The sequence below is a fragment of the Sprattus sprattus genome (genome assembly GCF_963457725.1).
Source record: "Sprattus sprattus genome assembly, chromosome: 15".
NCBI lineage: Eukaryota > Metazoa > Chordata > Actinopteri > Clupeiformes > Clupeidae > Sprattus > Sprattus sprattus.
The window spans coordinates 29120503-29137698 of NC_137913.1; the positions used below are offsets into that span (position 1 = coordinate 29120503).

Consider the following 17196-nt stretch of genomic DNA (forward strand, 5'->3'; position numbering starts at 1 on the left):
GGCCCCGATAATCCTCCATATCTACCCATCTACCCACACTCAATGGCTTCTCAACACCCAACACTATCATCAAAAACCTTGGCGTAACTATGAACCAAGACCTCCTACTTGACTCACACATAAAACAGATCTCAAAGACATAATTTTTTCATTTACGCAATATTGCCAAAATTAGAAAGGTCCTATCCCTCCAAGATGCAGAAAAACTAATCCATGCATTTATTACTTCCCGCCTCGATTACTGTAATGCTCTCCTGTCCAGATGCAGCATTAACACAATAAACAGCCTTCAACTGAGTGCAGGCCTCCTGGTAATTCCAAGAATATCAAAAACCACAATAGGAGGCAGAGCCTTTATAGGGCCAATAGTTTTCCGCGTCAAAAAAAAGCAAATTCCGTGTCATGTTTTTGGTTTCCGTGATTCCGCGTCAAAAAAATAAAAACAGCCGTATAATGCCTTTCCGCACGTTAACTGTATGAAAAACTCTGTTGATAGTGATGTTGCCTAGCAACGCTGTTTGCGTGCGTGTGCAGCACCCTCAGTTAACATACTGTCGAGTTCAGTTTGTCGCTAAGTAGTTGACCATACTGTGCCTTATACATTTCCAATGCGTAAATCATCATTGTTCGACCTGTATGTGAGGCATTATGTGCATACTTAATGAAAGTAAGGGTTTTCATGAAGTTGCTTCTGTGATATATCGTGTATTAAATACCAAATTTTGGGCTACCTGCTCGTGCTATTAGTAGTGATTAGCATGATGCTAAGCGGAGATTTAGCTATGTTCTGTTCTTATGTTGATACGCTGTAATAAAGATGGGTTCAATCCTGTTAAGATTTCGACTGGATGAGATATGAATGAGATCCATGTTGCCTAGTGTAATGTCCACTATTATATGTATCTAGTAATATTAGTTGTGTAATTGTTATTGTGTAGCAATAACTCTGGTAATGTAATTCAGTGCAGTGCTAATTAGTCCCCATAAATTAGACTGCTTGGTAACTCAGTGAATAATACGTGCCCTTCTTAGATTGTTGTTTGACAGCCATCAACACAACAGAAGACTTAACATTTTTAGTTTTTAATGCGATTGGGAAGAGAGTGCGTGACTACCGTTGAAAAGGGGGGCGTGGCCGGAGCAGAGTTCAGCGCAGACGTGACATTTTCTGACTGCTTTTGTTCTTTAATTAATGTTTGTTCATTGTTGCGATCGTTGTTGAGTTTATTTGAAAGAAATTCAGTCTTACAGGGTAAAATACAGGGGGTTTTGGGCGATTTTGATGCACAAAATTATGTTTCCGTTTGAAAAGTTGCAATTCCGTTTTCAGTGGTCCATTCCGTTTCAGATGGTCCATTCCGCGTATTCCGTCCGTTTTCCGTTTTCGCGGAAAACTATTGGCCCTACCTTTAGCTACCGAGCCCCCCTCCTCTGGAATAACCTCCCTGCCTCCGCAGACACCGTACCTATATTCAAATCAAAGCTTAAGACATTCCTCTTAAGTGCATCCTATAGCCAAAAGTAATTGCGTCAACAAACCATCACATGCTGCGCTAGCCAAAAGTGTATTCTGTTTGCTGAGTGGATGCATGTACGGCCCCGGCATAACAGCTTATACTTCAATGTAACGAACAATACAGCCTCTCGGTTTGTCCACACCATCTACGCACATGGACAGCTGAACTCTACCCACTCACTTTCTTCCTTCTCTCCTTTTTTTTTCCCTACTAATCAAGACTATCTCCGCCATGGGACGCTGCCGTAGTCTCTCCACCTGGTCTACCTGGAGAAACCCTCGGCCAATCGCACCCACCGCCACTGCATATCCGTACACCTACTCTACCCAATACCCTATGCTAGCATTTATATACAATATACATTATTGCCACCACTGAAATGTTTCTTTGTCCCTACATCCCTCACCCCTGTAACAGTAACCCTATTGGCACAGTAATCTGGTCTTGCCTGTATCATGTATTTACCACCAGATGTCTGTATACATATTATGTCCAGTGACCAAATGCTGGCTGTGTATAACCCCTGTTGCTTCCTTTCCCCTTCTGCCACACAACCCTTCCCCTTCCCCCTTTCCCTCCGTCCCACCTTCCTGTCTCCACCCGGCCTCAAGCAGATGGGTCCCCCCTTATGTGCCGTGGTTCTGCTTAAGGTTTCTTCCTGCCCAACAGGGAGTTTTTCCTTTCCCCTGTTGCCGTTGTGCATGCACTAAGGGGGTTTAGGCTCTGGGCTCTGTTAAGCGCCTAGAGGCAATTGTATTGTTATGGCGCTATACAAATAAAATTGAATTGAATATTCTCTCCATAAATTCGCGGTCATTTGAGCGTCCTTATAAGTGTTTAAAGAGGGTTTGTAAAGGAGTTCATGTCTTCGGACCTCTTCTGTTATGTTTGTTCATAATCCATAAGAAAAGGCTTGTGAGACCGTCTGCAGGGTATTCATGATTAAAATAAATTCTGGATCTAAAAAAGACTAGTATGCTATAAAACTGGAAATGTGAGACTCTGTGAAAGGCTGTGGTTAGCCGGCCAATCACAGTCTTTGCGAGCTATAGGGCCGGACAGTCAGAAATTTTGGGCGACGCACTTAAGCACGTAAGGGGGGGTATTTTACTGCGCAAGGGGGGGCTGTGTATCTCACGTGCTTACGCGTTACGTCTAAAACAGAGCATATATTACCCTTGAGAAGGGTGATTTCTTCCGTAGGAAATACGGACATTATATCTGGCTGTCAAAAGGCAAATTTGTATAGTTGTGCATGTGAAGATGACGACTATGAAATATTGTATGTATGATACATGTTTTAGAGTGAAGGAATGTGTCTGTTTAGATAATTGATTTAAAGTATTATGGTTAGCTCCTGGGAGGATGATTTGGGGTGAATATAACCTGCATTCAGATAATGGCAGGCTGTCTAACTCTGGCCTTTTTTTGATGTTTCGATGTTCAATAACATCAGAAACATGTGTAAATGTTAATGTTCATTGAATGGTACTATTCTCGTTACATCATCTTGTTACAGATAAGAAAATGTTGTATTTCGGTGTCAAACCTTTGTTTAAAGTTCACTGTGAACACAAGTTGACAATGATATAGTATACAGTTGGAAGTGTTTGCAGTCATGTTTTTGTCATGATTGTCCTATCTAATGAAGGATAAATGTATCCACAGATTTGTAACCATTATGCACAAAATTAAAGTATGACATTGAAAAAATAAATGTCCTCATGTTTTTCAGTTTTACTCTGTTAAACTGTATTATATCACTACAGTTTTGGCCAAAGCAAAAAAAAAAAATGTTCAGGGCTGAAACAGAAAACACAACATTTTTTTCCCTAGGCCTTTCTTTTTATGCTCTGGACTTTTCCTTTGTCTTTGCATAATATTTGTGTAAAGCAAGATGCTACGTACTATGTTCTCTGAGTCCTGAGTCCAAAGTTGTTGATGTAGTAGTAGTAGTAGTAGTGGTGGTTGTTGCAGTAGTAGTAGTTAAAATGAATGCATGGTGTCTATATTGAGCAACCATGCATGATCTTTTGAATCCAACCAATAACGGTATTGACCAACCGCCTCTGAAGAATATAAAATCTCAAATATTACTTATTTTTGAGACTTTTGAAACTATTCTTTGATGTGCTCTAAAACTTTCAAGTTTAAACATGAATTCAGGGTTTCTCTGTCATGGAATCAAAAGGTGAGCATGTTGTCCTCTGAGGCGGATAGTCCTTGCTCATCGGATCTGTTTAAATTGTGTGGTAATGTCTGTTCATCTCCACTCTAAATGCAAATACACTGGTGTGGGTTCCTCCCTGCAAAAATGCTGATAAGTAGTCCTTGTGTTGCTGTTTGTTGTGATTGCTGCCGATTCTGCTGTTGGCCACCGCTTTTTCAGAGATGGAATCAATTCTGATGTCAGTGCATCATAGCTAATCATGGCTAGTGCTAATCATGGCTAGTGCTAATCACGGCGGTGAAATGCCATTTGGAATGGAACGGCTTTGTTTTGTAAATTATATGTTGTTCTGTTTTCACATTATGTCTGGGGATGATCAAATGTTAAGAAATGTTTCACACTATTTCCTCTCTTAAGCCTCTTTTAAGTTTTCAGTGTGCAGTCACAGTACAACATGATGGAAGAAATATGCAGTGGAAATGTCCTTGCAGAGGGTTGTGTGCAGTGCATACCTTTAGTATTCCATTATTCATTATCCCAGTCATCCAAAAGGTCTAGTTTTTAAGGTTGTTGAAATTCTAGTTGTAGCAAGGAAGACTAAAACAAAAGACATTCATTTTCAGGAGTTTTTTTTTTTTTTACAAAGTTCCATTTAGTGTTCAATAAAAAAAAGGATTTGGCCATTTATGATAGACAGCTTTATCATGACTAACATGAGACGAATCTTCAAGGGATTAAGATAATTCAGTGAAGACAATTACTCCAGTAAGTCCAGTCTTTTCTTTTCAGTGAAACGACTGAGCCACTAATAATTGTCCTTTTCAGAGTTTCAAAGATATTTGACTTTCATTGCATATTGTGGATTTTGAGCTGAGAGAAGTCAAGTCACAGACAGTGGAGGCGACATGGAAATGAGGTCACACAAGGTTAGTATATCTGGGGAAATGAAGACATCAGACACCAATTATGTCCACATGGACCAGTATGAGACACAAATTATAATGTGTGCCCTTATTGCAATATAATTAGAAATGTAATGAGTCAGTAGGTAATGCATAGTTAATTAATAAATAGTTATATGTACATGTACACTGTAAGTGCATATTCTATGTGACAACTTCAACCCCTAAATCCTAACTATAACCCTTAAACTTCCTTAAGAACCGGTATTAAGGCAGGAGGTATGTTGGACTATTCTTCAAGAAATCTATCCACCGACCCAAGATAATTAGCAGATCCATAAAATTAATGAGAATTAAACGATGGCCATCTTGGTACAACACATTGCTGCACAAGTTCACCATAGCCCTCTTGTGTGCATCTCCACAACTAATCAGATCCAGCCTAACATCCTGCTTAGCATGCAGCTTCTTATAAAAATACTGACTGACTGAAAAAACAGAGATAGATTACCATAACCCCACAGTCATGTTGCTCTCTGTCCACCCATTCTCTTCATGGAGAGGTTGATTACATTTGCACATGAGAATGAAAGTGGCAAGTGCCCTTTGAGAAATAGTAGGGCATGTCATACTGTAAGTGATTGCATATTATGTGCCAAAGACAGTGGTCTACTGATCTTAAGATCCCAGGCCCTCAAGACTTATCTCTTGAAGGGTGAAGGTCGAACACTCCTCATCTCCTCATGTCTCCACTCTGCATCTCCACGGTTCATCCTATATGGATGGCCTCAATCACAATGGTGGACATTCATGTGTGACCCAATGGACCTTCAGACAGCAGATGGAATTCGAACCTAAAATGTATAAGTTTACACAGATTTTCTAAATCCTGTATACAGAATAACGCCGGTTTTATGAGACTGAAAGCAGTGGCAATGAGCAGGGTAATGGGATGGGAAGAGATCAATGTGCATGTGACCATTAGCAGGCAAGAGTATCTATTTTAATGTGTGCTTTAATGGCTTCTTAGATGGCAACCGACTTTGCAAACGTACCGGCCGTGATCCGTCCCAGAGTTATCTGTTGTCGGTGTTGTCATTTTGTGTAGCGGTTCGTGACGTGAAGAAATGCCAGTATTGTTATTGAGGTGAACTAAGAGGTTCTGCGAAACACACTCTGAACGTGAGAGTGGTAACAGCAAAATGCAAAATGCAGATCAGAAAACTGAAAGAGAGGGGAATTGTCCATATCTTGTCTGTTCATGGTCTTAGTTTTTCCGCACTTTACACATACATTCAATTTCAGACGCCCCATTGTGCCTCCAATGACCAATAGAGTACAAATATTCCCAGAAAACTGAATTGCTGTAACACTATGGAACCCATCAAGAAATGACTTTCAGTGGCTTAACCTGCTGTAAACAGTGGCTAACATTTAACTCTCAAATGGATGGACAAATAACATGGCCGTACTGCCATATAGACAGTCAGAAAATGTATGGTTTGGTAGCGGAACGGTTGACACCTTTGGCATTACTAGAGGTGAGACTAAAGATATTGCACTTGAGTGCATCTTACAGTCATAAAGAATACATTAAAACCCGGCACCTGGCTGTCGCAACATACTTCATCCTTCTTGTCAGCCATGATTACCCTTGTAATTATAACTTTCAGGCACACAGTATTACCAACTAAGGTGTTCTAGAATACTTGAATGCTCTCTACCCTTCTTATCCACTATCAATTTTGTATGCATCAAGTCACTCTATAACAGATAAAGACCAGTGCTAGCTGAGATTCAGTCACCGGTCGACGGCTATCTGGACTGGCAAAGAGCGGTTTGGCACTGTCAGCACTAAGCGTCTGTGAATATGAAATGGCTTGAAATTCCACCCAAATGCATGTCAGCTCTTTTTCATAAGTTTCCTGATGGCAGCCCACACACCAAACCTAACATCAGCGTCTGACATCAAATACACAAGATTGTGTTTTATATCACACCATCAACTCAAGGAAAGTAAAAATAGGTGCGGCAAATTCCAGACATTTGACCCTGCTGGGGAAACTGATCCCGCCATAGAGTTGTGAAACTGAGTATCATTTGGATAGCACACAGCATTTTAAACTGACATGTATTTGTATGTTTTCTTTCCACAGAATACAATTGTGGAATTTCCATTCATTAGACAACTGCCAGAGCACACTTAGAATAATGCTGTCACATTCTTAATTCTACAGAATAGTAAGGGGCAGGAGAGTGCAGCATGCGATTCTTCTTTATACAATCCAGGCTTGAGCTTCTCCCCCTTTTACAAACATCTCCACTTACTTGGCAGCCAATAACTGAGCTGGAGACCAGAGTTGGGCCCTATTCAGAGCGAAGGGTAATCTGGATCTTTACGTGTAAGGCACGACAAAAGAGGAAGGTCATGGATCAGAGAGAAAGAGATGAAAAGAAAGAGAGAGAAACATCAAGTGGGTGAGGGAGGAAGAAAGGGAGAGAGGGAAAAAAGAGGGAGAGAGGAAGATGCATTTCCTTTGTGCAGTTGCACTGCTCTGAAAGCACCATAAGGGCATTCTCTGGTCCAGCAAGCACAGACAGAACACTTCTCTTTCATGCACTGTGACTTCTCCTCTCCCTCATCCTGTTTTTTGTCGCCATCAGCACATTCAGTCTCCGCCTCAGACATGCTAACGCAGAGGGGGGTTAATTTAAAATGGATGTATTGTCCCAGTTATGGGGATATACTCGTCTACATGACAATGTAGGCGACTATCTACGTGACAATATCAATATAAACAAACCAACTGAGCCATACAATTGCATAGCCTGTGTCAGTCAGTCAAAAATGTATATGTTCTTTTTTGTATTTCTCCAGTGGCAGCGTCAAGGTGTTGTTCTGGGGGAACAATAAAATGATGATGCTTAATAATATTTCTATGTTGTCCTTGTTTACTGATTCAGGTGTTTTTATTTTGGCCCATGTCAGTCAAAATGCAATAAATTCCTGTTGAGGGATCATCACTATTCATGCAATGCACTTTATTATTATACAACAGGTTTTTTTATCATGCCTTCAGAATAACATAAATTTAATCTTAGAGCACATCTGTTTTTCTGACAGCAAAAACGCACTGTGCCTTTTAAGTCAAAATAGCCAGGGAAGAACTCAAGACCTCTCAGTGCCATCACTCAAGCTCTCATCTGTTAGGCTACACTAGACAGAAGGACACACAGGGAGTATCCATTCTGCTTTATGAATGCAAAACGCACCACACTGAACATGCTGTTTTGGATTTCCTGAGGTTTAGCAGCAAAGGATTGTCAGCTGAGACGTTGTAATTCGAGCCCTAACCTTAAGTTTGATGTTTTTCTGCTGTGGAGGCCAGACACCAATGGTTCCTGTCCAGGTTGTCATGGTTTCACTACACTGTTCCTTTAGTAGAAGGATCAGAACAACCGCATCTTACCCTGCACTGTCCTTCTATTTCCAACAATATCTATGCAGCATCTGGCCTTCATTTTTGTTTAAATGTGTGTGACAACCTAGTTTATTGACATATACACATATGTGTTGTTTTTAGTGTGAAAGGACAGAAAACCACTAAATAAATAACTTATATGTATTTGATAGTTGTGGATAATTCATAGTCTGCAATTTGTCTAGGTCACTTTATCTCTCACATTACATCTATTGCTGTGCTTCATACCTATAATCAAATAACAATCAAACTCAAAACCATTACGATATGCTCACAGTCAACTCTACCTATGGAAGGTAATTATATTGGGACAGTGCATACCAGTAGAAAACATATTATATCCTCCCTCCATTCTATGCATACACATACAGAGTATATAATTGTTCACTTAATAATGTATTCTATTGACTGGTAAAATAGCTGCCTTGAGAATCCACTGATGTCCGTGCGAGTAATTACAGTAATTTATCTGATTTAATGAGTCGAGTAGAAAGAGGCTGCTCATAGGGCGACAGGACGACACATCCTCTGAATATCAATTTTCCCTCTTCTCAATGGCCTCTGTCGCTTGCTGTGTCTACCGTTTGTATCTTCGAGCTGTCATTTCTGTCTAACTCAGTCTAACTGTCTCACTTTACCTGCTCAGATGGGTCACACTTTTTGGAGCTGGGCTGTGCTTGAGGTTTCTTCTCTGGGAGTAAAAAGGAAGTCTTTTTCCTTACCACTGTTGTTTCCTTATGTGTCTCTAGTGGGGTTCAGGCTATAGGATCTGCAAAGCACATTAAGACATTGTTAATTGTTAATGGACCTATGTAAATTAATGGAATTGAATTTAAGTGAAATTTTCACGTCACCAGCACAGGCTGGCATCTGCCTTCACCATCCACAGGCTGTATGGGTTCTTGCTGACTATTGGAACCAGCTGTTAGAACATGCATGGATGAATCAGAGAAGGCAGATCTACCCCGGGCCATTGCCTGGTCATAGGCTCACATACAGCTCACACTCACAGGTTTCCAAACACCTCGAGCAAGGTGAATACCTCGTAGGCTATAAGAAGTCAAACCTGTGCCTAAAATAAAAATGGCAAAGACGGTCAGCTATTTAGATTCAAACCTTCTAAAAGCAGTAAAAAAAATACTCAAGCTTTGTTCTCTGTTCACAAAAAAGAGTGTGACAGCCACCACCCTTCTGAACTAAACACAACTTCCTGCTCCACCACTGCTTGCCTCTGTGATGAACTCTCTCACAGTATATTGGCAAAGTTATAAAACCAGAGGTGGAGTGGCCATCGGGTTGACAGGGACATTTCCCGGTCGGCCGGCAGGCCAATGAGCTCACGAGAAGCAGCCTGAAGACTGCACGCAGCCGTTGGAAGTTCATGGGCGGCCCATTGAGTTAAAAATAAATATCAATCAATTCTTGTTCCCGTGAAAATCGTCATGTTCTCCGCCAACTGAATCTGGTTGTAGTCCCACCAATATATATAACACTAGTTGTCTCTCTCCATCTCACTGATGGTGTGTGTCGAACTCACTTTCATAATTCCAGCCTACTGATTTTTGTTTAACCTCCTATCTTGATCTAATTCTTTTTATTCAGACGTTACATAACTTTCATGACCACAAATATAAATTGGCCAGCGATTTTAAATTGTTTTTTATGTTCAAAAATTAATGTAGAATGGTCGAAGCAAAGTATCATGGGAAATGGCACCTGCGTATCGCTCTGCCTTTGTACAGTGAACGTAACTTGGGCCAGATGGGCTCGTTGTGAGCCGGTGGTGGGCCGGTGCAGACAAAGTTGTCCCGGTGGATTTTTGTGTCCCACTCCACCCCTGTATAAAACTAATATATACACCATACATGCTGTAGCAGCAATTCCTATTATACTACCACTGGTGGCTGAGTTGGATTTTGGTTGTGACACGCGTGTGGAGTAGAGGTGAGTCCCGTTGGTCCCTTTGACCGTGTGCCAGGACATTGTAATGAACCATAATTTCTTTTATTTCCAACAACTTGTATCCACCATTTGCAATAAACGGTCAAAGGGACAACAGGACTCACCTCTACTCCTCATCTTTCCTATGCGCGTCACAACCAAAATCCAACTCAGCCACCAGTGGTAAAATAATAGGAATTGCTGCTACAATTTATATTAGTCAAAAAACTGCCTTGGATGGATGTACTTGCAAGAAAGCAACATTGGATGGAACTGGATTCTGGAACAAAGGAAGTTCAAGCGTGAATTCAAGTGCATGTGCCACTCTGAAGTAGCCTGGATACCAGCCTGAACTCCGCCCACAACATTTTTGGTCTGGGAGATTCAGTCTGGAGTCGAGCTAGTTGGGAGGGTTTAAACGGCCCCGAAAAGTGATCTGACCATTCAAATTGTAAGGGCGGGCTTTATACGTTGATGGACAGATATAGATAGAATACCGGTATACATCGAACAAAGATGGCGCCGTCTCGGAAGCTTAGTGGGACATATTTTATATGATTTAAGCTATCTACACGACTTTTATATGTCTACATTGACTCGGTTAGTTGTGTATACGCAAAACGAGTGTTGCCGAGGATTATAGGTCTTAACTGAAGCACTCTAGAGCATTATTGATAGGTTATGCTAACGCGTAGAAAAAAAAACATTGAAACAAATGGTAGCTTCTAGCCTTGAGTGCTAATTAAGTAACGTGAGCAGGCATATCTCAACAGATATCGACAGCGCATTCATTTTGAAAGAGGAACAGAGAAACGCGATCAAGGCATTTGTCGATTGAAAAGATGTTTTTGCCGTCCTTCCTACGGGATCAGGTACAAGTTTAATCTATCAGATGGAAATACTACGTTGCTCTGATTGGTTCTAGGTATCCAATTCAGCGAAGAGTAATTTTCTTTCCTGGTTCGTTGAAACACGCCCCATAATCACAGCCCAATGGGTTCGGTCTCAGACTCATATTCTGACTAGAATTATGAGTATGACATCGTCAGGCTAACTCTGAAGTGCTAGAGGGCCAAGATTGAATCGAAGTGAATCCACAGCAATCGCTATGTTTATGAAAAAACTTTGAAAGGAATCTTGTTTATTGTCTTAAGAAGAATCATTTTTGTGGAATATTGAGTTATATTTTTGAAGAAAAAAGGACTTTTAAGTTTGTCAAGTTGAACAAAGAGCCTCAGTTTCCAATATGGATGACCATGCTGTTACTTCTGTTGATTCTGAAAAGCAAAAAGAAATGTTTGAGTTAGAAAATAAAAAGAAAGAAGCAAAGCAAGTTAGAAAGAATAAATTGGCTGCTTTGACTCGCAAAATGAACTAGAAAATGCATTTCCTGAAGGAAATACCAGTGCATGAAATGCAAAGGTTAAGAAAGGAAGAAGAAAAGAAAGAAGAGTGAAAGAAGGAAAGAAGAAAGGAAAGAAGAGTGGAAGAAGGAAAGACAAAAGGAAAGAAGAGTGAAGAAAGGAGAGAAGAGCGGAAGAAGGAAAGAAGAGTGAAAGAAGGAAAGAAGAAAAGAAAGAAGAGTGAAGAAAGGAAAGAAGAGTGGAAGAAGGAAAGAAGAAAAGAAAGAAGAGTGAAATAATGAAAGAAGAAAGGAAAGAAGAGTGAAGGAAGGAAAGAAGAGTGGAAGAAGGAAATAAGAAAAGAAAGAAGAGTGAAAGAAGGAAAGAAGAGTGAAAGAAGAAAATAAGAAAGGAAAGAAGAGTGGAAGAAGGAAAGAAGAGTGAACAAGAGTGGCTCTGGATGAAGAGATAAAGAGAGAGTGAAAATATTGAAAAAAGGAGATAAAAATGGAGTGAAGAAGAGAGATTGAGTGTGAGAGAAAGTTGACTGAGAGAGAAAGATGGAGAGATGGAGAGAAAAAAAAGTAGAGAATGGATGGTGTCTTAATGTTCCTACACTGTAAAAAAAAAATGTAATAAAACAGAATTTTACTGTTTATTTTACAGTTTTTTTCTGTATTTTTAAAATACCATTCATTTTACAAAAAGAAACTGTGATTTTACATGACAAATGTAAAATAACATGAAATCACTGTAAATGTAAAAACACAGAATATTTCTGTTGTTTTACACAGAAAAAACCCATTAGAAATACGTATATTTACTGTTGTAACACGGGTAGATGAAATCAAGCATTCTGATTGGTTGAGAGTGAGTCACTCAAAAATATCGAAACTGAACAAAGATGGCGGCGTGTAGCCTGTTAGTGGGAAATATTTGATGTGAATTAAGCTATCTACACGACTTTTTATACGTCTACATTGACTCAGTTAGTTGTTTATGTGCAACACGGATGGTGCACAGTATTGGTGGTCTTAACTGAAGCTCTCAAATATTATTTTAGGTTGCTGATTTCGCGTAGACCAAAACTCCATTAAGACACATAGTAGCTTAAGCTAGCTAGCCTCTCTGCTAAAAGTATACCGTTAGCATACAGATTATGCTCTCATACATAGACATATACATGTGTTATGTCTATGCTCTCATACGCCTCCCGCATTGAGGCCGATGTAGGGTCTGCGCGCGCCCAAATAGAACATTCTTGCACTGGTTACCAAGGAGTTTCAACACTGACAAGACACACGACAGCAGAAGACTAAAGGTAAATGTCTTTGTACTTTAATTGAGTTCTCAAAAATAAAAAGCTTAATACCCTGGCATTGTATTTGACGATGAAAGGCTCATTGTGTATAGGTTGTCGTGCTGTCATGTTGGTGTGCTGAATGGGGGCCGTAATGTGAGTGTAGCCAACACCATATGAGGCTCTGGCTAACTTTGACTAGCTAGCTTGCACTGACAACCTTCAGTTCGTTGTCGTTAGGTAATGTAAGCCATAGTAGCTAGCTAAGGTAACATGTACAGTCCAAGTTAGCTAGCTAGCCAACCTGGATAATTGAATCTGTAAAATTGGTTGGCATTTTGTATTTGCTATTGAAAACATGCAGAGTGAGAGAAAGTAAAAACCTGGCTAGTAACATATTGCGTTTTCTAATGACGAAGGCTCTTTTAAGCACATATCATAGATACTCTTTTGCCATAGCTTTAAGGCTAGCTATTTAGCATATCGTGTTGGCTAGTTTGCTCCATTTTATATTATAACCATAGAGCAGGGGCAACGCCAGTGGTGGAAATCAGTTTTCCCCAAACCCTTTTCTCTCGACGCACAATCTATGTATTCTATGGGGAAAAAAGTCTCACGGCACACCAGCATTACATGTTATTGTGTTGTTTGGTTGTGAAATGCCTTTTAAGTTTAGTTTGTTCGAGTTGTTGGTCATTGTATTGTCTGTTCCTGACCTGCTACATTTTCTTTTTCTGTTCAATTCTACAACAGAGTAACCGGCCTTGAACGGTTCAAATAAAACACAGTTCGGTAAGATTTAATTACTCAAATACGGCACTATCTATCAATCTAATTTTGCTACATGGTTTGATAAGCTAGCAAAACAATGGCAATGGTAGAAGTGGCTGTCTGTTTTTTTTTTTTTTTTTTTTTTTTTTAACTGTAGTGAATAATGACTAAAACCTTGTTTTTCTTCTCTTTATCAGCAAATGGAGGCTAGCTTTAAAAAAAATACTGGCATCTATCTACCTAGATGGCAGAGAGATCTGCAAGATAGTTTACCACCTGCGAAGGAATTACTTGATGAATGAAAATCTCAAGATGGCCTACCTTCTGAAGTGTATATATAGATTGATTTCTCATGTATAATGCCGACTTCAATGAGTTTATTGATACAGATCGTAACACAGACATCAACGAACTTGATACATTTCAGTTGTTTTTTTCTGGTCGGGTTCTGAGCTAGCGGATGCAGAAATTCAACTGATATGTCCGGTAAGTCTGTAAGATGAGAAAACTTTGGTTGAATAGTTGTTGCTAATTTTTTAAGTAATTGTGCAGTCCTGTTGAAAATATGTGTTTTAAATGTTTGTTTAGGGATTTTAAACTGCACCAATGGCTCATACATTTTTGCTTTGGTTTGTGTTTTTCTCCAGCCTCCTCCCCTGCCAAGACAGACACATTTTCTACCTTCCCATGACAGGCTGGACGACAGTGGATTGGAGTACTCAAAGTACTAATTCAATCAAAAGCTCCAAACATACTCACAGAATATGAGAAATCTGGTACCATATGCACAAAAAACAGGGTGCTACTTGTGAGGGTTGCTGTCAGCAATCTTGAGGAGAGATGAGGATTGTAAGTTGACGACACTGTCAAAGTGTGAGATTCAAAAGTATTGACAGTGGAGTGGACGTTGTTCTTATATATCTCATACTTAAAATTAATATTTTAGTCAATACATGTGAAGTGTGAGTATAACTGATGGCAATACATGTTTCTAATTGAAGAGTTCAGGTGCAAAAACGTATAAATTTAGGTATGATATAAAGGGAAATATTCTCAGTGCCTACTATACGATAATCATGCCAGCTGTGTTTTTTCCAATTTACCACAAAAAAGGTCAGGTGGACTTCTGAACTCTTCAATGTGTGTTTAGAAATGGTTTGGTTGATGCTGTCTGTTATTTTCAGTTACCCATCCAGTGATGACAAGGTGCGTCTTGACAAGAATGTTGTCACCACGTTTCCTAAATTGAGTGTCAAAATCCAGGAACACAATGAGGGATATGTAAGTGAAAAAAAAATGATGTTTACCTTCCCACCCCACATTTTACTGATGTACCAAATGTTTATTGTTTCAGAAATAAGGGCCATTGTATTTTTGGTATTATTGACTGATGCCTCATGTCCACTCTCTACCTTCAACCCATGAAAAGGAACACTTACCCCCCCCCCCAATATCTCAGTAAATATAGCCTGTAAATTCAAATGAATAAATTGGATTGAATATTTATCTTTGTACATCTTAGTTCGACTTCGATAGCCAGTTTGAGGGGAAAGCTGATCTTTTCCTTCGCAAATGGCAGATGAACATCATCCCTAAGCTAATGAAGGTTGCTGCGTTGGAGTTGTCTGAGGATCTGGAAAATCCTTCAACCACCAGGAACAACAGTGATGGTATGTTGGTTCACATTCAGAAAGATAGGGGGGAAATGCACTTATAACTTTTATGCAATGGATAATAACTGAAGCCAGTTTAATTGTTCAAGATGACTTAAAGTGCATATGACACCTCAATACTAATTTTTTTTAATAAATAGAACGAAGGTGGTATTTCACAATCGATATATATATGTTGAGGAAAAATATACACATTTGACTTGTTAAAATCATCATTTGAATGCAGCGCCACCGAGCTACCGACTTCCCAAGCGACTCACTACCACCCTGCGTTAAAAAACTTAAATTACTTAAACGGAGGTACTCTGTTGCACTTGGTCGCCATTTTTCCTGACAGAAAACACATTTTCTCAGGGAGCCACCGGCTATTTTTAAGGATCAGTTGTAAATATGCCTTCACGGTGTGTTGCAGCATATTGCTCGAACGTCAGTTCCCATTCTTTTAGCCTTTTCAAATTTCCAAAAGACGAGGAAGTACGCGAGAAGTGGGTGCAGAATGTGTGTCGCACAAGAGTGCCTTCTCCAGCAAGCTTGAAATGACAACTAAAGTAATTTGCTGTGAAGTAATGCTGGAAGCATTGCTCTCTATCCATTAAATAGGAAATGTATTTCACGTATTTAGAATGGCTGACCTAACAAACAACAGCTGTGAAAGAGCTAAGAGACTGGAGGCAAACGGTACATCTGCCTCAATGAGGGGGGCGTTATACTTATTAGCAGCGAGGCTAGCTAGCTACTATGTCATCACTGTCAGAACTCGGCTCTTCTGCTGGCTCGTCTTCCAGATACGGCTCAATGCTCACAATCACCTTTACAAACTGATCCGGATCGAAGTCTTCCTCAATCTCATCTCTGCTTGAGTCTGTTGCAGAAAATTGCTCAAAATTGCTGAATTCTTCAACCTCCATCGCTAGTTGTGTGGCGTGGGAACGAATGAGGTCTACCGCCAGGTGACCCTGTGATGTCAGTGGTGGTAGACTTCATTCGTTCCCACACCACACAGCTATCGATGGAGGGTGAAGAATTCAGCAATTTTGAGCAATTTTCTGCCACAGACTTCAGGTTTCAGGTAAGCCTGCACTGCTTGCCGAAGAGCGTCGCGAAAACCACACTTTGAAATCGTGTACAAACCTAATTTTTCAATCATCGGGTTTACACATGACTTCAAAGTACTATGTTTTATGTATAGTCTTGATAATTATATGCCGTTTACCTTTTTTTTTTAGGTGTCATATGCACTTTAACCTTGTGTAATGGTAGATATCTAATTTGGATTCTAATATTTTCATGTAGACATGCTTTGCTTCAAAGCACTTCAGATGCTCATACACCTTCTTCCACCAATGCCATCAGGACGAGGGGCTGGATGGAGTCGCTGCAGTGTTAAATCAGCCATTTCCTACCTCATGGACTTTGTGCAAGTATGTTTGTGTCTTATGACTTATTGGTTGCATCACTGAACCTCCTGATGTTGTGTTGTGGTCTCCTCCCCATGCTGGTTTAATAATGTAGTAATTCAAACGTTTTGTGTTACAGCCTAGAACGAGCATTTCATCATTGCTTGAGAATCCTGATTCATCGAGAGGCCACCAGCCTAGCATTGTGTGCATTGGACACCCAAGCGGAGCTGCCCAGCAGTAGCTGATCGTCGCAAGAAGTGACAAGATTGCTATGCCACTTGGAGATGAAGGGCTGATGTATTGGGCCTTATTGAAAAAAAACATTTACATTTGCAGTCGAGTTGGAAATTATATTAGAAGATATCAAGAGTCTGTGGATTTTTGTTTAGTTTTTTTTTAAACTTTTTTTCTTTCATTTCCAATTCAGTTGAATTTGTTTTTGTTTGTTTCAGAACCAGTTGCTGTATGGTTACCTGTTAGTTATTTTTTATATATATACAGAATAAAAATACAGAGAATGGGAAATTGTAGTTGTTCTTGTTCAGCTTAGTCTTGTTCAAACACAATTCATTTAAGCCCCTTTTCCGACTGGCCAAAAACTGGTTTAAACCATTTAAAATTAAAATAATGATGGTGTTATTAGGTGAGTAAGTGCTTTAAATATTCATTTTTTTTAACTAGTTTTTAAAGATTAATC

General features: G+C 39.8%; 1 protein-coding gene across 2 annotated transcripts; it reads left to right on the forward strand.

Moving 5' to 3' along the window:
• The first annotated feature begins 13650 nt into the window (after positions 1-13650).
• LOC308375875 (uncharacterized protein) lies at positions 13651-16834 on the forward strand. 2 transcript variants are annotated; one of them, XR_013968899.1, is made up of 6 exons: positions 13651-13912; positions 14074-14275; positions 14611-14707; positions 14949-15096; positions 16393-16520; positions 16636-16834. XR_013968899.1 is itself a non-coding variant. In XM_080852073.1 (4 exons), exons 1-4 carry the CDS (start codon positions 14591-14593, stop codon positions 16738-16740), a joined length of 498 nt encoding a protein of 165 aa, XP_080708199.1. In that variant the 5' UTR covers positions 14581-14590; the 3' UTR covers positions 16741-16834. The 2 variants fall into 2 exon arrangements, 1 of the variants encoding a protein (XP_080708199.1); XM_080852073.1 differs by lacking the exons at positions 13651-13912; positions 14074-14275 and having other exon boundaries at positions 14581-14707.
• The last annotated feature ends 362 nt before the right edge of the window (positions 16835-17196 follow it).